This window comes from Gadus chalcogrammus, chromosome 4, assembly GCF_026213295.1.
Source record: "Gadus chalcogrammus isolate NIFS_2021 chromosome 4, NIFS_Gcha_1.0, whole genome shotgun sequence".
Taxonomy (NCBI): Eukaryota; Metazoa; Chordata; class Actinopteri; order Gadiformes; family Gadidae; genus Gadus; species Gadus chalcogrammus.
In genome coordinates, this window is record NC_079415.1 from 29667766 (window position 1) to 29694571 (window position 26806).

General features: G+C 42.4%; 2 protein-coding genes and 1 long non-coding RNA gene across 4 annotated transcripts in view; all 3 read right to left on the minus strand.

The window, feature by feature from the left end:
* LOC130380350 (uncharacterized) overlaps positions 1 to 26806 on the minus strand; it is a 91072-nt gene that overhangs the window by 16209 nt on the left and 48057 nt on the right. The window lies entirely within an intron of this gene.
* On the minus strand, positions 1291 to 4674 carry LOC130380358 (uncharacterized). 2 transcript variants are annotated; one of them, XR_008895286.1, is made up of 4 exons: positions 4399 to 4674; positions 2027 to 2085; positions 1752 to 1823; positions 1291 to 1452 (listed from the first exon to the last, which is right to left on the minus strand). It is a non-coding gene; the product is annotated as an uncharacterized LOC130380358 (long non-coding RNA). The 2 variants fall into 2 exon arrangements; XR_008895285.1 differs by lacking the exon at positions 4399 to 4674 and having other exon boundaries at positions 2027 to 2288.
* Positions 21314 to 25649, minus strand: LOC130380354 (uncharacterized). The gene is made up of 5 exons (XM_056587529.1): positions 24928 to 25649; positions 23910 to 24218; positions 22294 to 22590; positions 21944 to 22051; positions 21314 to 21602 (listed from the first exon to the last, which is right to left on the minus strand). The coding sequence occupies exons 1-5, from the start codon at positions 24971 to 24973 to the stop codon at positions 21430 to 21432; spliced, it is 933 nt and encodes a 310-aa protein (XP_056443504.1). The 5' UTR covers positions 24974 to 25649; the 3' UTR covers positions 21314 to 21429.

Consider the following 26806-nt stretch of genomic DNA (forward strand, 5'->3'; position numbering starts at 1 on the left):
TTTAAAAGAATGATAGGCTTCTGTATTTTTGGAATATTGTCGTGGTATGTCGTGTTGTGGTAATTCCAGTAGTAAGCTCTTTAAGTTCATAGTTAAAACGTCCCCACTAGGATCTACAGTTGATCCTAATACTATGGATATTTTTCCTATATCTATTATAAATAAAGCAATATTAATAATAATAAAAAAAAAATAGTAATAATAATAAAACACCTTTAGGAAATTGATTTATGATGTTTCAAGTGAATTTTATGTGACTAGCAGATTCTTTAAACTTATCTTGATAAGTATTTATTTATATGACTATAACCATCTTTCCTAGATTCACATCCCACTGGTCTAAGGAAGAAAGCCTGGAAAAGCACCCCAAGAGATGCTTTTGAATGTTCATTTAAAGCTGAAGTCAAATGTCTTGTTGGACATTTGCAAACCATGATCAGCTGTGTTTGATGCTGCAGTAATGACTGAGCACTGGTTACCTTTGACCTCTCCCGATGTTGTCTGTTCACACACAAACATGCGCGCACACACACACACACACACACACACACACACACACACACACACACACACACACACACACAGGCACAGTGGCGGAGCCAGGAAATTTCCATTGGGGTGGCCAGGATGGGGCCAGTGATAATTTTTGGGTGGCAAGCATTTGTCTCACCAGGAGATGCAGAGCTATTTAAGACACATACAGCAAACATCTCAACATTATTCGGAATTCAGATGAAGGTGCAATAGAAAAGTATTCAATATATTTAAATTGTTCTAATACCTAAAGGCAAAGTAACAAAGAAGCTAAAACTTAAAAGAGAATATACACTTATTCTGTATTCATACTTGTTTTTAAACTGTGTTGATTTACTGATTGCTATTTGTGTTTTTATTTGTATTGTACGACTGAGTCGAACAATGGTTGTACAGATATGCATTGACAGCAAGGTATTCTATTTTATAGTAGAGATGTCCTCAGTTTATGGCGACAAGCCAAGTCAATTCTCTCAGTGTATCATCAGGAATACAAAACAAGGATACAAAATTAGAAGTGCAATGTTTTTTTAATCAAGTCTGATCACAATATGGATTTATCTTTAAATAACAAAAAGTATAAAATACTGAGCTAATGTATAGAAATATGAAAATAAATAAAATAACATCCTGAATACAATTTGCTGAATTCCAACAAATGTAAATATGACAAGCATTAACAGCCTGTTTAAATAAGCAGTGTCAATTTTTCTTCAATTCGATCCATAAACATCTATCAAACACATAATAACAAACATCATATTCACAATGGGTATTAGGCGGACTCTGCAAGATTAGATTCAAGTTTGAGCCACATTTACACATATCAGACAGAGAATCCAAACAGTGACATCTCATTAAAACTGAACACTTCAATGACTGTCCTTAAAGATCTATCGGTTCTTGATTTGGAAATGTCTGTTTGAAAATGGAAAAAAAGGCATATTCAATTATTAAATTACAACAGAGATTAATAACAATCAAGATAAACTCATACATTGGAGTGTACTATCCCATGTTACATCTAATGGATTATCTGAACACTATAATCTGCTTAAAACGTTATAGATTTGAGGCCATTCATCCAACTCTACTCCAGTTGAGGACGGTGAGTGGTATGACTCATACCTGTTTATGAATTATCAGGCCACTGTATCAGATTGGGCAAAACTGAAGTGGAATTAAAGTGTCCAGTATGTGTGAAAGAGTGAGTATACCTGGTGGTACCTTGGGCCGCCACTCGTTGTTGGAGGCTCCTCTCTCTCGCTGTCTGAATCTTCTGTGGGAATCTAAATATATATATTAAAAACATTAATACGTGTTTAAAGTATTTTCCACAAGGTGTAATGATCCACTATCCAAGTATTTCACAGATACAAAAGATTAAAATTCATTTTCTACAGCATTAAACATATACAATATAAACTTGTGGACAATATCGATGAAAAGTTAGCAGAAGAGTACAACATACAATGTAAGATTGACAATTTACCTGGGGATCCACTGGGGCCACTCCTCAGGGAGGACTCTTCTGTCCTGCTCTTGATCAATCTTTCAGAAACATCAAAAATAATTACAATAAGGTGTACAGGTAATTTTCCTAAAGGTTTTCTAATGCATGCTATATAGTGTTTAACAAACACACTAAGCTAAAGTATAATATTAGTGAAAGTGTCTCTGGGTAGCAAATACAAATATGCCATACTTTAATGTACTGAAAAAACGAACTGATATGTTTTACAATGCACTTTCAACCTGACCTTAGGGCTGGGCGATTTTTTCGGTTTAATCGATTAATTTGCATTTTTTCTTTCCTACGGTTTGTGAAATGGCTGAACCGAAAAATCGCGATTTAAAAACAGTTCTAGACTCTTCCGATTTGTTTTGCTGAATAGACTCCGTAGTAGCCTCCTCTCTCACTTTCCAGAACGCGCGCAAAACTCAGCCTACTGCAATCACATTCACCTCGCCCCCGACAGACTTGGGGGAGAGCCGGGTCGATTGAAACACTTTTCAGTTAAACGTCTTTTGCAAAGATGACGTTATGTATACAAATAATTTGTGATCAACAACTCACATGTGTGTTCTCTTAGTTACAAGCAGTGGTGTAGTCTACGTGATACGCAGGTATACGCCGTATACCCACTAGGAACGCACCAGGATTTGCGTATACCCACTTAAAAATGTGCACGGATACGTATCAATCGTCTTGTGACAGATCTTTCACTTCTGTGTTTATTTTTCGGAAATATCGGTTTGGTATAACTGCAATAAAATACTTTAAGCAGGGGAAGTTATCTCCTACATTCACCATTCATAAAATTCCCGCTGCGCGCTCGCGCTCTGCCCTGTCTCTGTTACGAAGCGCGAAGCTGCCCCTGCATCTCTGCACGTTAGTTAGCGGGCCGAGCCCCTCCTTCTCGCGTGTGTGTGCGTGCGTGCGTGCGTGCGTGCGTGCGTGCGTGTGTCCAGTCCTCCCATATTAATGTGTAAACCACATAATAAGTAGTCAACAGAAGACAATGTTTTAATCCCACTTTATATCTCCTTGTTACTTTTAGATGAGAACCCCTGGCCAGCCTTTCAGACTGGGTGTCAGGCTAGGGAATTTAAAAACAGGCCTCCTTGGTTAGAGTGGAGGGAAAAAAAGTTATAGGTAAATGTCAGCCAACATACAGTTGGTATACACAATTTAAATTCATAATGTTAATCACTATGCAAATGAGAGTATAGCTAATTCATGGTCATTTTTAAGGGGCAGTAATTTCACACTTTTACACAATTAAATTACTGTTTGGTATGTTAGATAACAACAGTAAGAGCTCAAATTAGAGCAATTGAAAGAGTGAAACATTAGTCTCCTGTCATCTCCTTCTCATGCACTGGTTAGCCATGGATGTAAACAGTTCATTCAATTATTCTGAGTAGATTTTGTCCTTGTTTAGCATGTGCTATTGCTACTATAGATATACAAAGGACAACTTGTCATTTTTGTGTTCTATTTGTTCATACTGTTATTAAAACTGATAAACCTACTCAGCTTTCCATGATTGTTGATAATCGTGATACTCTTAAATCAGCGGGTTGTAGACCCCTGCGTTGGTGAGTGTGGTGCGACACCCCATAAGCGCCACACACGTACATGGGTTTCAATGGAATTTGTTTAGAGAAAAACAGAAAAAATAAATCGAGGTTTAAATCGAAAATCGTCCATTAGTTAGAAAAAATCGAGATTTTATTTTTAGGCCAAATCGCCCAGCCCTACCTGACCTGTATATGAATAGACAAACTTTAAGCCAATTGTAAATAAGATAACCTCATACCAAGCTGTACTATATGTGAGTCTCTATACTGTATACCTGGAGGTCCATTTAAGTTGCTGCTCTCTGGGGGCTCCTCATCCTCGCTCTCTGCCTGTTTTTTCTCCATCTCACCCTCATTCTTTGCCTTAGCTGACTTCTTTCCACTTGCCCTGAAGAAGGACGCTATGTCTGCCTTCTTCCTCTTCATTATTTTTCCCTCTTTAATGACACTTATCCAAAATGCAGCATAAATACTGTATATACCTGACACAATCATAACACGTTCTGGCAACAATAGCAGTTAACAGCAAATAACTAGATCGAAAGTCGATCCGAAGTTGCAAAAACAAATACGTGTAGAGACTAGAGAGAGATTATATTAAAACACTGTACACAATCTCGCAACGTAGTTATCAAATACAGCATAGCATATAGCAATTTTAACAGTTTACTATGTTCTCCTCCGATCTACCTTGCTTCTAAACTTAGCAAAATAGATAGTCATGGGTGGGATAGTCACAGTTATTAGAAGACAAAAACAACATCCATTATGATATCATACCTTTCTGTTTTGGGTTTCTTCACTTAGCCGCAGGTGCCGGTCGAAGCGTCAGATGGTAACAGGCATTCAGGCCATGCTTGAGCCGTTTAATTCAAATACAGGACGTGTGCGCGCTGCGCGCGGCTAAAGGGTCCGGCAGTGTACTAGCGGTGCGAGAAAGGTTCCGCATTTTTCCACAGCCGTCAAAACTTTTGACCGCTGTGATCCGGTGCTTGGGGTGGCCAATGGGGTGGCCGAGATTCTACGGGGGGTGGCCGTGGCCACCCCCGGCCACCCCCTGGCTCCGCCACTGCACAGGCACCCATGCTCTCCCAATGAGCCGGGTTCCAGGTACGACTCACACATTAAGCGAGGGTTAAGCCGCACTCGGCATTTATTGCATACATCTGTGACAAATAACGTAAACGCGGTCTCTAGGGCGTCCGTGGGCCTCTAGTCGCTCGCGGACCAGAGCGCTTCTTTCTTCCTCGCTCCCGTTCCCCCCAAATGTCCAATAGTATCCAGCTGGAGCCCCGGAGAACAACACCCTGGCGTGACAGAACACCCTGGCGTGACGGAAGTACTGTGGCTGGACGGAAGTTACCTCCGATTATTTTCTATAGACCAGGGGTGCCCAACCAGTCGATCGCGGTCTACCAGTAGATCGCCGACAGATCCCAAGTCGATCGCGAGGGGTGAAGAAAAAGAAAAAATTTTTTTTTTTTTTTTTTTTTTTAATAAAATTAAATTTGCGCGGGACATATACGTGCGGTAGCGCATGTGCTGTTAACAGCAGTTGAAAGCCGTCAACAGTAGTTACACACTCCTAAACGTTGGCATGGCTGAGGGGAAACAAGGTAAGACCTACCATTTTCACCCTGAGTGGGAGGAAGATTATTGATTATCGTTGAGAAGGTGCCGTGCGCAGACGGAATGAAACCCCCACTGAAGTCCGTAGGTTCACGATACAACCCGATGGGCACCCCTGCTATAGACAAATAAACGTATTTATCGCCGGAAGTTACCTCCGATTATTTTCTATAGACAAATAAACGTATTTATCGCTTGAATTAACATGACAAAGAAATAAAAAAATATTTCGACACGTTAGTAACCATTTTTATAGCTTAGAAAAGGTTTTTTAACGTTATTTATACAAATACCTCAGGATTCTTTGCGTTGCCTTATTAGACCAAAACATTTAAATAATAAAACATTATGACATGTCAGTAACCATTTTTATAGCTTAGCTTATAGCTTATTTTTTTTAACGTTATTTAGACGAATAAACTAGTTCAGTGTGTAGACATTTATTGAATGGAATTGAGTGTATTATACACTTTACTCATTAAGTAATTTACCATTAGGATTAAGTAATTGTTTTAATATGTCTAATAGAATCAAATTAAAATTTTGGTCAAGTATATCATCATAATTTGATGTAAAGATACATTGAAGAATGACCACACCAAAGTTTCCTCACAATTTATTCAACAAATAATACACAGAATCTTAAAGATATAGGTTCTTCATGCTGCCATCAGCTCCAACTCACTGTCAAAAGAATCAAACAGTCAAGTCAATATTAAGCCTATACAATAACTTATTTGTATTCTGTCACTGGAAACGTCATTCACTTCTCTTTTTCGCTTCAGTCTGAAGACTGGTTGAAGTAGTCCAACCGCCATTTGTTTGGCGGTTGGACGACTAGAATAACAGAGATTAGTATCGTAAAGTTTGGCAAGAAAAATAAAAGTTACTATCAATATATTTAAATACTACCCATAACCTGATATTGCGAAGCTTATCTTCTAATTAAATGTATCCATCTTTCAAAGTGAACTGGTTTTGTGTGGAATGGGTCTTTGTGTAGGCATGAATGCTTTGGTTTAAGATAAATGCACAATAGGATAAAGGCAAGGCAAGGCAAGGCAACTTTATTTATATAGCACTTTTCATACACAAGGCAGACTCAAAGTGCTTCACATATAAACATTGTCATACAATAAAATAAAATAATAGATAAGTAAAAGAAAAACATATGCAAAGAAATGGGTAGAATAGAAAAAGGCATTTTAGTATTAAAATAGAAAATAAAGGCAAAGTTAAAAAAGCTTTTTAGAAAGTGCAATGTATTTAAGATTTTAGCAGAAAGCTATAGCAAACATAAAAGTCTTCAGTCTTGTTTTAAAGGTGCTCAGAGTTGGGGCAAGTCTTAAATCCTCTGGGAGTTTATTCCAGCTATTTGTTGCATAGTAACTAAATCCTGCTTTCCCATGTTTTGTGTTTACTCTGGGGATAATTAACAGATTGGTCTCAGAGGATCTTAGTGGTCTAGAAGGCTGATGTAGTGGAAGCATATCAGTTAAGTATTTTGGGCCTAAACCATGTAGGGATTTATAGGTTAGCAACATGATTTTAAAATCAATTCTCTGACCTACAGGAAGCCAATGTAACGATTTCAGAATTGGTGTAATATGATCAAATTTTTTGGTCTTTGTTAGAACTCTAGCAGCAGCATTCTGAACAAGCTGAAGCTTCCTCAGAGTTTGTTTTGGGAGACCTGTGAGGAGACCATTGCAGTAATCAAGCTTACTAGTGATAAAGGCATGTACAAGTTTTTGTAAGTCTTCGGTGGACATGAGCCCTCTAAGTCTTGCTATATTTTTAAGGTGATAATATGCCGATTTTGTAACTGATTTGATGTGACTGTCAAAATGTAAATCTGAATCCATGATAACCCCTAGATTTCTGGCTTTGATTGAGGTTTTCAGGGACAGAGAGTGAAGGTGTTGGGTTACTTTAAGCCTTTCCGTTTTAGAACCAAATACAATTATCTCTGTTTTGTCCTCATTTAGTTGAAGGAAATTTCGGCACATCCATTCCTTCACTTGCTCAATGCACTGGCACAGCAGATCTATGGGCCGATAGTCATTTGGTGATAGCGATACATAGATTTGCGTGTCATCAGCATAGCAATGATGGTCAATATTGTTATTTTGCATGATTTGCCCTAGTGGGAGCATGTAGATGTTGAATAAAGAGGGTCCTAAGATCGAACCTTGTGGGACTCCACATGTCACATTGGTTGATTCTGATACAAAGTCGCCAATGGAAACAAAGTAGTTCCTATTTTGTAGGTAGGACCTGAACCAATTTAAGACAGTGCCTGAAAGCCCCACCCAGTTTTCTAACCTTTCCAGAAGTAATGTATGGTCTACAGTGTCGAATGCAGCACTGAGGTCAAGTAGCATTAGTATTGAGGTTTTGCCAGAGTCTGTGTTAAGACGGATGTCGTTTACAACTTTAATAAGGGCGGTCTCAGTGCTGTGCAGGGGTCGAAATCCTGATTGGAAGGTGTCATAGCAACCAGTTGATGCCAGGAAGTGATTTAGTTGCTGGAGGACAACTTTCTCAATGATTTTACTTATGAAGGGTAGATTTGATATTGGTCTGTAGTTGTTAATAATAGAGGCATCTAGGATCCGCTTTTTTAAAAGGGGTTTAATAACTGCAGTTTTCAAAGCTTTTGGGAACTTGCCTGACTGGAGAGAGTTGTTAACTATCTGCAATATGTCTACTGCTAGGCAGTCGAAAACATTCTTAAAGAGGTTGGTAGGTATAGTATCAAGGCAACAGGTGGATGGCTTTAGTTGTGTCACAGTTTCCACAAGATTTTGAGAGTCTATAACATTAAAGCATGCCATCCTTGCCACGTAATTTTTGCCTGAACAGGGTGGTAGTCCAACATTTTTGTTTGACGTGGAGATATTGATGGCTCGTCTGATACCTTCAATTTTATCAATATAAAAAGCTGCAAACTCATTGCATTTCTGCGTGGAATGGAGATCAGGTGGAATTTCTATTGGGGGGTTGGTCAGTCTGTCAACAGTTGCAAATAGGGTTTTTGCATTATTAGTGTTGGTTTTAATGATATTGGAGAAAAATGTTTCTCTAGCATTTTTTAAGTCTAAATTGTAGGCACGGAGGCTCTCTTTATAGATATCATGGTGAATATGAAGTTTTGTTTTACGCCAGATGCGTTCAACCTTCCTGCATTCCTTTTTCTGTGCTGTTACAGAAGCAGCTTTTCTCCAGGGTGCCTTTTGCTTTCCAGAAATCGTTTTAACCTTATAAGGTGCAATGACATCTATGACTTTCAAAATTTTCAAATTAAAGTTTTCTACAAGATCATCAGCAGAACATGGGTTTAGAGGTGGTAGCAAGGAGATGGCCTTTTTAAAAAGTACATTAGAATCTTCATTGATATACCGTTTTTTGACAGTGTTTGATTTTTTCTGTATGTCGGGAATAAAAGATACGTTAAAGAAAACACAAAAGTGGTCAGACAAGGAAGGATCAGTCACAGAGAGATCAGAAACATTGAGGCCCTTTGTGATAACCAGGTCTAGAGTGTGCCCCTTACAATGAGTAGCCTCTTTCACATGTTGAGACAGTTCAAATGTGTCCAAAATGGTAAAAAGTTTTTTTGCACACTTGTCATTCAAATCATCAGTATGAAAATTGAAGTCACCAGTTATAACTAGACAGTCAAATTCTGTGGAGATGCTAGACAATAATTCTGTGAATTCATCGAAAAAATTTGCAGAATATGTGGGTGGCCTGTAAATAATTAATAGGAGAACTCTGGGGGAGCATTTCAATACAGCACTAAGGTATTCGAACGATGGAAAATCACCAAATAACATCTGTTTCCCCTGAAATACATTTTTAAATATAGCAGCAACCCCTCCACCTCTTTTTCCAGATCTACATGCATCAAAAAAGTTATAGTCGGGAGGAGCTGTCTCTATCAGAACGGTTGCACTGTTATTTTGTTCCAGCCATGTTTCAGTTAAAAACATAAAATCCAGTTTGGAAGTGTTAATAAAATCATTAACTAAAAATGATTTGTTATTAAGAGACCTCACATTAAGTAGAGCCATCCTGATGGTGCTGTTGATAGGCTTTAAGGTTGTTTTTGGTTTGGAGGCAATAGATATGAGATTTGTGAGGTTAGCAGTGTGTCTAAGTTTCCTTTTGTTTACTCTCTTAGTGGTTACAGCATGAATGTGAAAGTTGCCCTGCTTTGACGTAGGCAACCTTGGGTTCAGCAGATTATGAGAAACTTCCTTTATACTGTGTCTACGGCTGAACCCTTTTTTGTCTCAGTAATACTCAGGACTACTATCAGTACGGTGGTGGGGGTGGGGCGCCATCCTCCTGGGTGATAGCAGCCTGCGGCCATGACGTGGCGATGCTATCATTGACACAGATGCAAGTTTGATGCCAGCATATTCCAGTTTCTTAAATTCGGCTGGAAAATCGCAAAGGGAGACATCGGAGACTCTATCCCAGCTGGAGTTGTTGTTGTGGCTATGGGAGAGATGAGGCTGGAGGTCATCGTCGATGGGGGAGTGCAGAGGAGGGGGGTGGCCGTTCCTCGCCAAGCCAGCATCAGCGATGGGGGAGGGCACATTGTTGATGACGTTGGGCGGGCTGTTGTCTCTCTTCAAGGTCTGTGGGCTGTCTGCTATCTGTGTGTCAGATAGTGGCAGAGTAGTTGTGTGGGGGAGGCTGTAGTCTCGCTTCTTCTCAACCTGTGCTCTGATTGTGGCCTGTGCGTCAGACCATGGCAAGATTGTGGCCTGTGCGTAAAGCGAGAAGAGAAGATTGTCCCTCAACAGTTTTGAGCCTAACCTGTTTGGGTGTAGGCCATCTGCTCTGAAAAGATATTTGCGCCCCCAGAATAAGTTGAAATTGTCAATAAAGTCCCTTCCTCTTTCATTGCAGACTCTGGAAAGCCATGTATTCAGTGCAAGTAGACGACTGAATCTGTTTAATCCCCTGTCAACTGTTGGTATGGGTCCACTGATGGAAGACTTGATGTGTATTTTGTCCAGTGTATCCAATAGATCAGTGTAATCCCTCTTCAGAAGTTCTGACTGTTCTCTTTGAATATCATTAAATCCTGCATGCACAATAATCTGTGAGATTTTGGGGTTTTCCAATATGATTTTGGCTAGTTTATGGTTGATATTACTAACCTTTCCATATGGGAAGATGCATGTTTTGATCTTCTTACCGGTTATATCCTTGATAGTTGAGTCTCCTATAATCAGAGTGTCTGGTTCATCTGCTTTCTCTGAGATGGGCCCTTGTTGGACGGTGGCAGACACATGCGCAGCCCGCCTCCGTGGCGACTGGTTGTTCCGTCTCTGTCCACACTGTCCGTCCGGACGCATCTCGGGGCTCAGGGGTGCATCGGTGGCAGGCGCGTTTGTGGACTCTTGAAGTGGCAGGAACCGGTTCTTCAGTGGCAGGGTTGATTTGAGTGACGGGCTAATCGGGCTGATAACTTTAGCTTTGGGTAGCTTAGCATTTGGTGTTGAGTGAACTTGTTGATTCACTTTGGTATGTTGCTTTGGCTTAGCGCCGACTCTGTTCCAGTGAGACGCAGCTGGAACTGTCTCTCTCTTGTCCAGCTTCGGGAAGGATACAGTGTAGCTTTGATCATCTTGCTGTATCTGAGTGAGCTCAGCAAACTCACCCATCGGCACTGTATCCTGTGATAGTCCTTTGCATTTTTCTACTGCTGCTAGTCTCGTTTCAATTAAAGCCACCCTCTGTTGCATTTTGGTGCAGTCTGTGCATTTCCCAGTCTCCGTGCCTGAGATATCCGAATACAGAGGCATGTTGTCGATAGGAAAGTCCAAGGCTTTTTCTGCGGTCTGATCCGGGAGTAAAAAGTGCCAAAATGTATTGTTGAATCGAGCGATTGAGGACGACGGAAACAAACTATATACTGTTAGGTAAATAAAATAAGATAAAGTAGAAATGAACGATGAATTAAGTAGTTCTTTCCAATGCCCAGCGGAGCTTCGGGAAACATGACCTCCCTCTAGGTAATCTTTTTTTATTTAAACACACTATAGGGGACCTATTTATTATTATTTTCTATTTTTTATAATAATTCAAAGAAAATGTATAAGTTGATCACTATTGAATTACATCAGTTCACAGTTGGTTGTGGTATTCGTTATGGTCATAAGATTGCATGACTTATAATAGTAATAGCCTTGTTTTTATACAGGCTAGGTTTTAGTAGCCTATTAGATATTCCCCAGGAGAAACAGACACTTTTCTGCTCCGGTGGCCAGTTTTGCTGAATTGTGTTGCTGTAGCATCACATTGGTGATTACGGATGACACTAAATGACACTAATTTTTCTAAAATGGCGCAATATTATTATATTCGAATTTAGCGAAAAGTAAATAAACTATGGCAAGACTTTAACATGAATATTACGCAATATATTAAGCATATTGAAAGTCACACTTACTTCCATGGTTCATCTTCGGTTTCCGATTTTCCGTCACGCCTGGGTTGTTGTCACGCCAGGGTGTTGTTCTCCGGGGCTAAATAACGTTAAAAAACCTTTTCTAAAAATGGTTAATAACGTGTCAAAATATTTTTTTATTTCTTTGTTATGTTAATTCAAGCGATAAATACGTTTATTTGTCTATAGAAAATAATCGGAGGTAACTTCCGTCCAGCCACAGTACTTCCGTCACGCCAGGGTGTTCTGTCACGCCAGGATGTTGTTCTCCGGGGCTGCAGCTGGACCCTACTCCAAATAACAGTCCTAATGCTCCTTTTAAAATGGCTCCTCTGCCTCCGGCCAGGTGTCCCCCAATGTGAATTGACAAGAAAAACAGTTAGCCAGAGGCCAGAGCTCAATTATTGACGTTATTGCTAGGCGGGAGCTAGCACAAGCTGACAAGTTAATGACTTAAATGATCTTTCTCTTTTAATGGATGGAGAATATGTTAACATATTTGGAACATAGGCCTATCTGCCTAAGCCCACATTGAAACAAACAGATTGATTTCACACTTGTTCATCAAAACCTCTCCCTGTGTCATTGTGTGTGCATGTTTACGAGGTGCGTGCGGGGTTCTTGATTGACCGATTTTCGATATTATTATACGAATATTGAATAGTATTTTTGCCAGAAATGCGCATCCCCAATTAATACCAGTATAAATCCGATTTTTCACTGTTTTTGCATTTAAGATATTAAGTGTTTTCTTGCCGATGATCCATGGCTGCGTTGGTGAATGTCGGCACACATCAAATAATCGATTATTCGTTCATACCTCCCACTGGTTATTCAACCATGACCTATAGCCTATACAAGAAAAAAGTTTGAGCATTGTGATGACGCTGATCAGACAATGCTAGGAGAAGTCATGGCTACAATAACGGATGTGCACACATTGCAAGGTGTACAACAGAGGATAGAATGCAGTGTATGCCAAACAAAATGCATGTGTTCATTAGTGAAATATTGCATTTAACCATGTAGTGGAAATACTGTTCATTAAAGCTGTTTCTATTTTATAATTTAAACCAGGCATAGAGGAAGATGATTTGTCGGTCAGTGCAAGAGAGAGTGAAGCCTCAGGGTCCAGGATGGAAACGGAAACTGATGAGGAGAGGGATGTTGAACGCAAAGAGGCTGGAGCAGCTGAAGAAGAGACTGAAAGTATAGAAGTTGGACAAGCTGAGGTAGGAATTGAGCGTGTAGAGGCTGAACCAGTTGAGGAGATTCCAATCTTCAATTATTTTGCCCGTCCTAACTCTAAAGATCTGTCATTCTTTTTTCAATATCACCCCCAACAAACCCCAAGTAGAACCTTGCCTAATATTTTTAATAGTAGGGATGGAATGAATCGCAAGTGGTTGACCTACTGTGAAGAAAGTCATGCTCTCTTCTGCACAGTTTGACTGGCATTTTCAAAGCCCTCTGCTTATGATGGCCCTTTTGTAAGCGGAGGCATGCAATCCTGGAAGCATGTACATCAGAGAATTGAGGAGCATGAAAGAAGTCTCATACATCAAGACTATGTAGAGGCTTACTTATTGAGGGCACATCATGGGGACATTGAGAGCAGATTAGGGGGGGGATCAGCTCTCCCTGCATCAAGAGCAAGTCAGAAAGAAACGGCAGGTGATGGATCGGGTCGTCAATGTTATCAAGGTTATAGGAAAACGGGGTAGCTACCGGGGCTCAGAATTTGAAGCTGCCTACACTTTGGAAGACCAAAGCATAGACCACGGTAACCTCCTTGAAATGGTCATGCTCCTGAGTAGGTATGACCCTTGCCTGCAACGACATTTATCGGAATGTATTGGAAAAAGTAAAAAACAGCATGAAGCTGGGGCAAGAGGCAGAGGTTCATTGGTCGCTCTGCTATCAAAAGACACTATCAACAAGGTTGTCAAAGCGATCAGGCAGCTGATAAGGGAGACAATTGCCAGTGAGGTCAGAGAAGCCAAAATGTTTTCTGTCCAGAGTGACACCACTCAAGACATCACCACCAAAGACCAATGCTCTGTGATTCTCAGGTATGTCACAGATGTGGTCCATGAGAAGTTGGTCGCTCTGGTTGATTGTGAGGCCTCTACTGGGCAGTATTTTCTCGACCTCCTGAAAGACACACTAGCAACCCTTAACCTCGATGTGTCATGTTGTGTAGAGAGTGCTACAGATGGGGCAGCCAATATGCAGGGCAGTTACAAAGGCTTCTCTGCCTTTCTATCGGAGGCGTCCCCCAACCAAATCCATGTCTGGTGCTATGCATATGTCCTTAACCTGGTTTTAGCGGACACAACAGGCAGTGTTATTCAAAGTTCATCGCTTTTCTCTCTCCTGAACGACATTGCTGTTTTCATAAGGGATTCGTACAAACAAATGAAAAAGTGGGAACAAACCAGCACAGAAAAGCGGCACCGAAGACTCTCTCCAATAGGATAGACACGGTGGTGGGCTAAAGATGCTGCTCTGAGAAAGGTGTTCGGGTGTTTTGGAAGACCTGACAGTGCCATGTATATAGACTTAGTCCTTACTCTTCTAGCAATTCAACTAGAACCAACAATGAAGCCAAGTGCTAGAGTCAAGGCCAAAGGATACATGGATGGTCTCCTAAAATTTGAGACTATTTTCACAGCCCAAATCTTTCTCAGGATTTTTGAGCACACATCCCCCCTGTCCAAATACCTTCAGACAAGCGGGATGGATCTCCTGACCGCACACCGACTGGTAGTGGGAACAGAGGATAGGCTGAAGAGGTGTGTGCGAGACTTCAGTGGCATTAAAGAAGCTGCAGACCAGTTTGTGGGGTGGGCCAATGGTGAGCTGCAGGAGAAGGACTGTGAGCTGGAGGTGGAGGTAGCACTACCTGAAAAACGGGTAAAGAAAAAGAAGATCATGCCAGGGGAGCTGGCAGAAGATGAGCCATTAACAGCAGCTGAGAGGGACTTTGAGGTGACTGTTCATAATGTCATTATCGACACCGTCACATAAAGTATCCATGAGCGCTTTGCTGTGAGTGGAAAGCTTTGCGCGGATTTTGCCTGCCTGGATCCAAAAAACTTCTCTGACGTAAGTGATAAGGGACTTCCAGGATCTGCAATGCAAAACCTCAGTAAATGCTAACTAAAATTTGATGCCAGAGCCACTACTGGTACCTTACAGGCTGAGCTGTCAAGCCTCGCCACACAGTGGGAAAGATTAAAGCTGATGAAGAAGAACCATGCGAAGTGGAAGGGCCAGAATTGGTCAGTGTTAAGTCTTCTATGTGTAAGAATTGTGCCATTTGTGTTTACCTTATCCTGGCACAATACAACTTAAAGAAAAACTCTTACCATGTAATTGGACTGGCCTACAAATTTCTTCTGACAATATCAACTACTCAAGTTGACTTAGGAGCACTATCACCCAGGAGCACTTGGAAGCCTTTATGCTCATGGCCACAGAAAAAAGCATCCTCATGTCTTTGGACACTGATGGGGTGATCAACAAGGTTGCAGAGACCAGTTACCTTCTGAGACGACAGCTAATGTTTTAAGGTAGGACATGTTTAATTTGTTCAAGATGTTTTGTTTTCAATACAATTTAATTGACCAAAGTATCTATGCATTATGCTGACCAATTCGATTGTAACTTGCTGAAACTATTAAAATATATTTTAATAGTTCTCTAAAAACGTATTCAATGTACCTGTTTTTCTTATGTTATGTTATTACCTGTATGTTTAATAGGTTGGCATTCTCTATACTTTTTCTAAAATTAAACAGGCACCTTTTCGAGTGCTATGGGTCCTATCTATTGTTCCTTACAAATTTATTGAATAGTGCCTGGTTTTCCAGTGGTTGAATGGCTTGTTTTATTGCCTTAGCACTATCATAGTTCCTTTCTCAAAATGTCAAAAAATATGTATGTCTACTATTCAAATGTATTTTGTTTATCCAGGTCTGTCGTACAATATTATACATAGTTGTATTATTTTATTTTGATGTTATATTTTAGCATCTGTTTATTAATAGAAAACCAATAAAAGCTTTAAACCTACTGTTGAATATTGTGTCAATATTGTGCATTTGCGTAGTGTAGTGCCATCTAGTGGTCAGATTTCATGTTTCGTTAAGTCTTCCCCAAATGCGCAAACTTGGCTGGGTTTGGGGGGGGCGGGGCGGGGGGGCCGGGCCGGGCCGGGGAGAATTCCCGGTGGCTTTTAGTGCCCCACTCCGCCCCTTGGAGAGAGTGATGCTCTTCGTCACCACTCAGTGGGTGGCGGCGGTATACGCCGTCAATCACCCACCTCCGACCCGCCCGGGCCGAGGTTTACGGGGCGGGATGCCACACTCCTCCACCCTTTGTCCAAGCCTCGGCTAGTCGGGGGACCCGCCCAGGCAGGTATCTCGTCGTGATAGGGCGTCCCCTGCGGCTACGTCGTCTCCGGCTGCGTCGTTTCCCGCTGCGTCGTCTCCCGCTGCGTCGTCTCCATCTCCCACTGCAGCCTCGTCTCTGGCGGCGGCTTCCCATGCCGCGGCTTCCCATGCCGCGGCTTCCCATGCGGCGGCAGCAGCGGCGGCGGCCTCCCTTTCTGCGGCTGCGTCTCTTGCAACGGCGACGGCTGCATCTCTTGCCACGGCGACGGCAGCATCTCTTGCCGCGGTGGCGACCGCATCTCTTGCCGCGGCGGCGACCGCATCTCTCCTGGCCCGGGATTCTCATGCCGGGTCCCAAAGCCGGCGAAATATCGGGCAATCCCTCCTGATTAGGTGCGGCACCGGGAGGTGGGGTACAATCCCCGCCCGAGCCGTGAACACCCCGTGTGGGGTCCGGAAGACCACGTGGCAGGTCTCGTAGGTCCGGGTGCCCCCGTGCAGGCAGGCCACCTCCATGGGTCCCCCCTCCCTTCCTCCTGCCGAGTCGGGGCGGAGGAGGGTGACCACGCTGCCGGTGTCCAGCAGGGCCTGCGTGTCCTTGTTCATGACCCGCACTGGTACGGTCGGGCTCCCGGACGTCCCCTGCGCCCAACAGGTCGCCAGCATGCAGGGCCGACCCGTCCCCATGTCCACGTAGGCCGACGGCATCAACACGTCCCAGTCTCCAGGGCAGTAGCGGGCTATGTGGCCGGCCTGGCCGCCCTCATAGGACCGCCTCCCCTCGCGACTCTCCCGGGTCACGATCGGTGGGTCAGGTGAGGGTGCCGGGGCCCCGGTCGTGGGTCCCCGTCGCTCTCGGCGACGCCCCCTTGTGGTCCCTCTCAGACATGCTAGCATCAAACAATCACACACACACACACACACACACACACACACACACACACACACACACACACACACACACACACACACACACACACACACACACACACACACACACACACACACACACATGTTGACCCCCTCCGGATGAAGGCCCTGTTTGAGTAGCTGTCCTCAAGTTATCAAGTGGCTAACATTTGAGAAAAACTGCTAGAATCATAGTACGTTTTAGTTTTACACTAGAATCCTTGCACTGCCCGACCATACTCCCTTTACTCACTAGGTCTGAAATGAGTTTGTTGACGGCTGTCATCCGTCAAACCTTACCTTGCAGCCGATTGGATGAGCTTCAGCGGGCTGGGCTGGGGCTGGGGCTGGGGTGGCTCATTGGCCGACAGAATTGGACGGAGGCCGAGCTGCCCGGCGTGCTGGCTGCCTCCTAGGGTAACATCTCGAGGTCAGACCGGAGGGGAGCTTGCCAGATTCAGAATGGCTTCCGATTCAACTCACAAAGGACAACAGACCCCGACTTAGTAAGCCATGATCAACTGAGCACATCATTATTGATTTATTTGTGGAATTGATTGATCTATTGATTTGTTTTGATATTCAAAATGTATGCGTCTAGTCAACAAGCCCTTTTTATTCAGAAATACTGAAATATTGCTGTAAAGTAGATCCGGCATTATGCTGGCGTTTCTTTTATTTACATTGGATTCATTATTATTATTTGACCAATCAAGGCTTGAATTGTAATGACACTAGTCTTCAATGTCTTAAATGATTGCTTTTGGCAAACATAAGTTGGATTCTTTGTATTTTTAAATAAGTATGATTTCTCTTTATACTTTAAGCCATATGTAAATATATTTATTAATTAACTACCACTTGAATTGTTTAAATTATTTTATGAAAAATGGTTGGCTCATTGTTATTTTATTGTGTTCTACAGGAATTAATAAAGATCAAGAATACAGAATAAAAACATTTTTCATTATTAACCAGTGTTCTTACACACACACACACACACACACACACACACACACACACACACACACACACACACACACACACACACACACACACACACACACACACACACACACACACACACACACACACACACACCTATACCCACACTCACACACACCAACCCCAAACACACACACCAAGTGCTCAGTGGTTTGAGTCCAAGCTGGAATTTTCTGGGTTTGAATCCCAAACGTCCACAGTCTACGTGGATACATCCTTGTCAAGATGCCAACCCCCCCTTGACTACGGCTGAATGAAATGTGGCAAACGTATTTTGTACTTTCTCCAAAAGCCTGGAAAGTCGGATCGGTGTAGTGGGTTGAGGTCCAAGGGCAAAATATTTTGTCTCGAAGCTCCAAAGTTGGCAAAAAACCTCTGTTTGAAGCCCACTTCCTTGAACCCCCCCCTTCGATCCATGTTTAAAGTGCGTATTGGAAGTTAATGTTTTTAAAAATATTTATACATAACATTCTCTGAAAATTGCTCTTTGAAATTAAAATTAGTTTAAAAAAGTATATCGGCAAAAAATCCAGTTTAAAGTGACTATTTTGAGCAAGGCTTCAAAAACCGTTGTTTTTTTATGTGATACGTCAAACGCGTCATATTACGTAGGAATTGGTAGACGCGGTCGCTGTTGCTGCCTCAGCTCTATGCGTAGTTGTGAGTTGTTACCGCGGTGAGGGGTCTTGTATTCCCCCCCCCTGTGGTTTTTGGGTTTTTCTAATCGACGAGATGAGGTTTTGTATCTGTGGGGGTTGTTCCAACTCCGACCTCCTGTCCAACCATCTCCGATTTCACAGTTTCCCCGATCGGAGAAAGGATGGAGCAGGCTTTCGAGCCTGCAAACCCTCACGTTAGTTGTACTCACTCGTTCTCCAGTAGGGGCATACACACGACCTCTTTGACGCCAGGGTTGTTGGCCTTTTCACTGGAGCAGCGCTGAAGGTCCCAGGTGGCCAGGCGCACCGCGACCCGGCCGTCCCGCGGGCCCGGGGCCGGTGCCACGCGGGGCCGCAGGGACACCATCTGCATGGGTCCTCCCGGCGGGAGGTCGAGGAAGTCGCTCCGGAGGCTGAACGAGGTTGGGCTCGGATGGGACCGACCCGTGTAGGTCAGCCCGCCGTTGGTATTGGTGGACGGAGTTCTTGAGCGCTCCACAAACACCTGGAAACGGATCTTGTCCAGTAGGGAGCAGTTTATGTGATCGACCCGAACCAGGTCCTCGATGCTCTTGAACGGACCGTGTTGGGTCCGATAGGCGACAATGTTCCGGGCGATTTTCTCCGTGATGCCGCGGATGCTCATGAGCTGCGGCGGGGTGGCGGTGTTGGTGTTCATGCCGCTGCAGGAGGACATATGATCCGGGTCTCTCCGCAGGGAGGACGGGGAGTGCTGCGACGAACTGGTCCTACTCGACACGCAGATCTCCACTTTAATAATCTCCAGTTTGGTGGCGCCTATCCCACTCACCAGCGCTAGGTCCTCCACCTTCTTGAAGCCCCCGATGCAGTCCCGGTACTCCACGATGCTCCGCGCCACGGGGCAGTTGACACCGGGCAGGGTCATGAGCTCTTCCTCCGTGGCCGTGTTGATGTTCAGCCGCTCCTGGTTCACCATAATTCTCCTGACACCACAACTCTATCTCCCTCCTATTGCCATGGTGTCTCCTCCTTTTAGGTGGTTGCTGTTCTCCCTCACGGCTAGCTGGCTCAAAATTGTACGGAAGTGGTCCGAAACTGTTATCCATTGTTGTTATGCTGCCTATGTAGTCTATGATGATTAGAACGTCCGTCTACCAATTCCTACGTCACGCTCGAAAACGAGCGTTTGAGATACGGAAGTAAAATTGTATCACAAAAACGGCTCAAGATGCCACTTGTAGTGTAGATTTATTAATAAAAACTAAATAATCGTGTATTCAAATTTTTTTCCTATATGATTCTTCTCTGCAGTATCTGACTTCCAATACGCACTTTAAGAAGGAGAGGACAGGTGTGTCAAATCAAGGCCTGATTGGCAGGTTCCACAGTCACCCTATGAGCCAATCAGAGGCCACGCCTGTGATAGCATGTGTTAGACTAGAGAGAGAGAGAGAGAGAGAGAGAGAGAGAGAGAGAGAGAGAGAGAGGGAGAGCGACAGAGGGAGAGCGACAGAGGCTGTTTCCCAATGTCAAGGAAGCATGCTCAACGGCCGCCCTTTTAAGGACGCTACGTCATAGAACGCCGGCAAGAAAAAAAAGACCTGTGCCACTTTTCAAAAGTTTTTGCAACTTAATGATACGTTGCTATATTTTGCATGGACATAGCTGGTGTTAAACACCACTGTCACCAATGTCAATTTACTCGCTCACAAGATTACATTATTTATGTATACCTATTTATGTTTGTGTTGAATCGTTTTTTTAGGGTCAGCCCAGCAAACAGGCTTTTGTGCGCCTTAGGGTGGCGCACAAACATATGTTTACCGGTGGAAGGGATAGTGCCACTATCCAATGTTGTAAAATTAATGCACAACCGATCATTTGCAATGTTTGTAATTTTGAATGAACGTATATAATTGTATTTTATATGATATACTTATGTGTTCAAAGCACATAAGTGCTTTGAACACGCATTGTAGGCATATGAATGAATGAATCAGATCAGTTAAATAATATATCCAAATAAATACATGTTTATCATCTCTTTCTTTGTCTTTTCCCCCCTGCATAATAGTAATCAACCGTACTGTAAATGTGATGCATGAATTAAGTTGTCAGACAATTTCACTTAGTTTTATAAAAATTGAATGGATTTTCCTTTTAATAAAGACGATTCGATCAACCGCTACAAAGCTTTTGCGACTTCCCCAAAGAGGCTCCATGCGAAGGAGACATGACCACATTCATAACAGACAAAGGTCAAATAAATATCGATCTGCTTGATTGCTTCCATGATTTATTCATAAGCGCACATGTGTTTACAAGCGGACAGGCAGTATTAAAAAGCGGAAGCGCTTCCACACTACCAAGTCGTTCCAAAGTCTGAACGTTACAAACGCTAGGAAGCACTCGAGCTAGCACTCTAGTCTCATCTCCATAGGACGCGACTAAGGACGCGTCCTAGCAAGGCTGCAGCCTTCACTTTGGGAAACAGCCAGAGAGAGCAAGCACTAAAGCACACCACATATACACATGGTGTCGCAGGCGTGGCCTCTGATTGGCTCAAAGGGTGACCGGTCTCATGGTAACATGACATTCTTGCTTAATCACCTATTCTATGTGCCATTCTGTAACTACAACACCACACACACACACACACACACACACACACACACACACACACACACACACACACACACACACACACACACACACACACACACACACACACACACACACACACACAGTAAACAAAGCAAGTTCAAGTCCCTGTGGTCAACAATATATCAGTCTCATCAGTCTCCTTCTTGGCCGTGGTCCCAATGGTACCCATTGCTGCACTCTGCTGTCTGATAGGAGTCTCATCAGTTCTCGGCCGGAAGAACTGTAGTTCCACTTCCTGCACATTGTCCTGTTCCGGCATCGGTGGTCCTGCTTTAAAACAGTTAAAAAAAGAAAGTTCAGATAAGCCCCGAATAAGTCAGGTGTTCATCCCCTGACAGAAGTGCATAAGTAACATTCATTCTGCACACCCACGTGTAAAGGATCGCACAATTTCCGTACTGGTCTATTTATTCCTCACTGCGTCGTTATTTGACTGACTTTCCAGGTCCATTGTGTATATAGTGTAGGGGGATTGCGGGGATTGCATTTTATGTCTTGAGTGAGTATGAAATTGGTAACCATCTAGCTTACCATCAAGAAAATTAACACCTTTTAGTATGCTGACATTTATTTATTTTAGTTTTTTGCTCAACGATCTTGTGTGAACTTACGTGAATTTCTTTTGAGTTTCCAATAACAACAAAGTGCCACCACTGCAACACCTGCCAATACCACTGGTACGATTATAGATACTGGCAGTGAAGTATCGATAGGTACACCTTGAAAAACACATTGGCACCAGAATGAAGTTAGTGAAAAAGCAGCCTATATCTTTGCAATTACTATTTGTTGTTTGGGAATGCTCTGCTTGACATGACGGACACTTCAGTTTATATTCAATGTTCTCAAATGACTGAAAGACATGACAAACAGTCAGGTACTTTCTTTACCCCCACCAACTTCGAGAAAGCTAGTCTACCGCCATAATCCCTATCTGCCTATGTCCCTAAATGACATTCACCCTTTGGCTGTTGACAGACAATCTTCTCGTCAGAGGAAACGCCCCCCAAAAAGCATCTGATGAGTCGCGTTGATCCGTCTGAACAGTTGAAGAACGCAGTACTAGAGATGTTGAACAGCGAAGAATTCTTATCCTGCTTAACGACGTTCTTCCATTGATGCTCAAGGACACCAGAAACGTTCCATGATATGTTGCTGACTGGATAGACGGCGATGGCAGTACATGTAAGTGAGGCATTGGAGACGTCACCAGCGCTCTCAGGGTTGTGGTGATCTAGTGTGACTGCATCGGGGGTTGCTAGAGAAGAGGGAAAACTAGAGAAGGTCATTACAGAAGATACCAGGAGATAACACAAACGTTCTCGGCGAATCTTTGTTACTTTTTCATTTACTTTCATAAAAAAGAGTTTACAGCAGTTCTGTGAAATAAATGTTTGTAAAAATAATACATAATTGATGTATAGCGCCTTAATGCCTGTAGAAAAGTGAAACAAATTGAAGTAGGCATCCTGACATGTGTTCGCCCTCTGCCTATTTCTAGAGTTCAAATCTGAAATGAATCCAAGTCTGAAAATAACATTCATGGTTTATAGAAACACTGAGTTACATAATACCTACCATTTAAGAGTTCATCTGCCCACATTTGTACATTTCACAACAAACTGATTGGAGTGGTTGAATGTAATAGGTATAATATATTTATGTTAATAAATGTCAGTAACGCTATATATTAAAGGGACACTGTGTAATATTTTAAGTCATTTATCACCTCAAATCAACGTATTCATTCATGAATAAGTCCTAATTGGTGTAAAATGATCTCTGCCAAAAATCTCACTTATCCTCCTGAGCGAAGAATAATTAATGTAGTTACATAGGACGGGTAAGCTTCATGGAGGCTTCCATGTTCTTCCGGTCTATGAACTGCCGAGAGGGACAAAAAGCACTACGTGGTACAGGAAATGCTAGAGGAATAATTACTCTTACATCAGTAGCTTACACTAATGATTCAATGCAGTTTGAAATTTGTTTGAAATAACAAACCTCATCATCACTCGAATGACTCGATGAGGTAGTATTGGATGTCATGACACAGCTTCTTGGCACATACTGCCCACCGTAGATTTTGAACAAGCGAGCACTATTAGTTTGAATGCAATACACAATTGTACCACTAGATGGGAGTAATTTTTTACACAGTGTCCCTTTAAAGGGGTAGTTTTTTGGACATAGTGGCTGATTCCCATGTTATCCTTGGTGTTTTTTAGCATTGGAGGCAGTTTTTTTTGCAGTTTTTCTAGTAGCAGAGTTAGGCTAGCGCACGGCCTAGGTATCTAGGTATCAGTCCGCCGCTGCCGTAGCCTACTACCAGGAATATAACATGATATAATAACATTATATCATGTTATATTCTAACATAACACAATATAATATGCAGTGAGATTTTCATGCCATGGGACCTTTAACATTAATTTGAGTTAATAAGACTAACAATAAGTGTTATAAGCATATAATAAGGTCTTATTACATATTAACTAAGGCTTAATACAAGGTCCTAAATATAAAGCGTTACCCAAAGTTCTTGTTGAGAGTGGGAATGAGTGAACGGAGGCCTACCAGTTATGTTGAGCGTTGTTATGGTGTCTTCAGTTTTTCCACGAGCTTCCCCATAGAATATGACGCATTTATATTTCCCTTCATCTGAGACGGTTAGATTCTTAAAGGTTATCGTTTTATCCACAAGGTTCAAGACGGTGTCTAGTCGAAAGATTTTGGTCTCATTCGTCGGAGCATAATATCGAATTTTAACGGTTTTAAAACCTGGGCCTCCTTGAAAGGAAATAGACTTTATTTCCTTCTTCGATGAGCTGCATTGAAACACGACCGCCCCTCCGACCTTTCCAGGAAGAGTAAGGCCAATACAACCTGAAAGAGAAAGGTTGTAACTTATATAGAGAGAGAGAACGTCAAGTCTGAAACTAATGATCCAAACTGTATCTCTCCATAGCCTCCACATCACGTTACTGCAACACGCAGACAGAACACCACACCCAAGTAACCACGTGTTACCAAACAACTATCTATAGTATGTGTATATTTGGCTGCTCATTTGGAAACGCTTGCTGGAGTCAGAGTTGTTTATATATATTGTCTTGCTTGTTAGTTTTTGCCATGAAAACCGACACTGCCTGCGACTATAAAATAGTTTCTACAAAAGGGGAGGTTCATTTTAGAAAATCCACACAGACTTGGCCAACCTTTGTAGGGGTATGAGCGGTATGCTATGTTATGTTGTGTCATCTTTGGTATGATGAAGGTATGTAAGATTTCCTGATGTCTTTTACCTGCACCTCTATTAATCTTGATGCGTCTGCAATAATGCAGAATGAGGAACTACAGGCTGAAGGGTGTGGTAAATGTTGCCCTCGGACAATGCATTAGTTGTGTCCAAATCAAACCTATCGGTATGGCTGCATTCAAAGTCGATAAGGCTATTTATGTATGGAGTAATTTTGCAAGAATTTGGAAAGATTCTGGCAATTCTGATGAAATTATGATATTAGGTTATTAGAGTAACAGCTGAAATTATTAAAGTGAGAACTCTTACATTAAATATTTTTAAATATTTTCTTACCTTTGACAAAGAAGGGAAATCCCAGCAATATAAATAGCATCTCCATCTGGGAACAACATATACATTACAAAAGTTAATCTTAATTCTAAAACATGCAATAACAAATGTGTGTAGGTAGCTAAATCAAATTTCAAAAACAGGTTTTGAAACACATTTGGCCATATAGCTTCTACATTGCCATTCTGCTCATCATTAAATGTTCTCCATAGTCTAGGGTTAATGTTTTGATAGTTATGATAACACACACACATAAATTGTGTGTTTGAGTGCACAGGTGTGTGGCTACATTGGCCCACGCTGCCTCATTAACAATCCTGACGCACCTGCTGTCAACCTAAGTAGAGACAGTCCCCGAAACAGGTTCTGAAACACATTTGGCCACATAATGAAGCGATCAATTTGGCATTGTTGGTATGCGGTGTGAGTGATCGATGGCTGGATTAGGCCTGGCTGGTATCACGCGTGCACTTTTGTAATTGTTATCAATGAGGAAGTGTTTTCCTCGCCTCTTTTACGTTGCTGAGCGCTTTCTGCTCAGTCATGTATTATGCCGGAGCTCCCTGGACTCCGAGCAGAAAAGGTTCCTGACACCATTTGCGTTATTTTTCATTCTCCAATCAGATGAATTGAGGAGGCCAGAAGGCCTGGGCCGGACCCCCACGGTCCCCTTGTGTTCAAACATGGTGCTCGCATGGGGCGCTAGCTACGCATACCTAGCCTAGCTAAAGGTTGGCAACAAACCCTGAAACTCACTGTGTGTAAAGCAGAAAGTGTGAACTGTATGAAATGAGAGTCTTACACTTAACACCTGAATATAAAACAAAGAAATGGTGGAATAAACCCACCCAGGAGAGGATGTATCAAGACAAAGTATTCTTCGACTTACCGTTTCGATTGAGTCCGGAGTGAATGACGACAAACTTCCTTGTTCTTCGCTGAAGAGAAGGGTGGTGGCTTGTGTCTCTCTCATGTGGGCTGGGTGAAGAGAGATAGAGATCGATAGAAAAATGATATCTCGGACACTATAATTATCATTTTATTTTATTTTAACTTCCGCATCACAGGAGTATATTGGGTAATTGTTCAGCAAAAGATCCAACTCCAAACTATAGGCAACATGTTCAGGAAATAGTTTTTTCCCCCTTCACCTCACTAATTATCAATTATTCAATATTGGTGAAATCATCTTCAGAAGAAAAAAAGTACTTTGATACATCATTAACCAAATTTATAATTATAATCAATTACAATTTTTTTGCGAGAACTCTATCTGCTGCTATGGATGCTGACTGCCAGCTGGACGAAAAGAAGTGCCTTGAACAGTGTTTACCTGTTCATTTGTGGAGTGTTTTCATCTTTCATAAGCTATTTGTTTTATTTGCACTTGTTTTTGCTTAGACTTGAGATTACAATTCTTATCGTTGAAAAAAATGTCTTTTTTAATAATTTTTGGTCGTCCGTCTCATCATGCCTTTCATGGGTCATTCTTGATCCCTTAAGTCCACCGTGTCACAACACTAAATATCAAACGTGCAAATGTGACACATTGATGGCTCGAAGAGCAGGAGGTGGTCTGTACATTGTGTCAGCACACAGCACATTTGTATGCTAGATGATGTTAGCAAGTTGACCCTACCACCGACACCTAGGTGTCTTCACTGGGCTCCTACGAAACTGGACAGCAGCTGGTGGTGGGTGGTGTATAAAACAGGTTTACTGCAGGGTCGGAATCGGGCTTACTGCCACAGCAGGCGTTGCCCCCTGGCAACAAAACCGGCCTGGCTCCATTATGTAAATAACAATGCTGTGTCAGCACGATGCAAAACCTGTGCAAACTAATTTTGTTTGTGGGCAGATGCACATGGTGGTTACGTGGTGA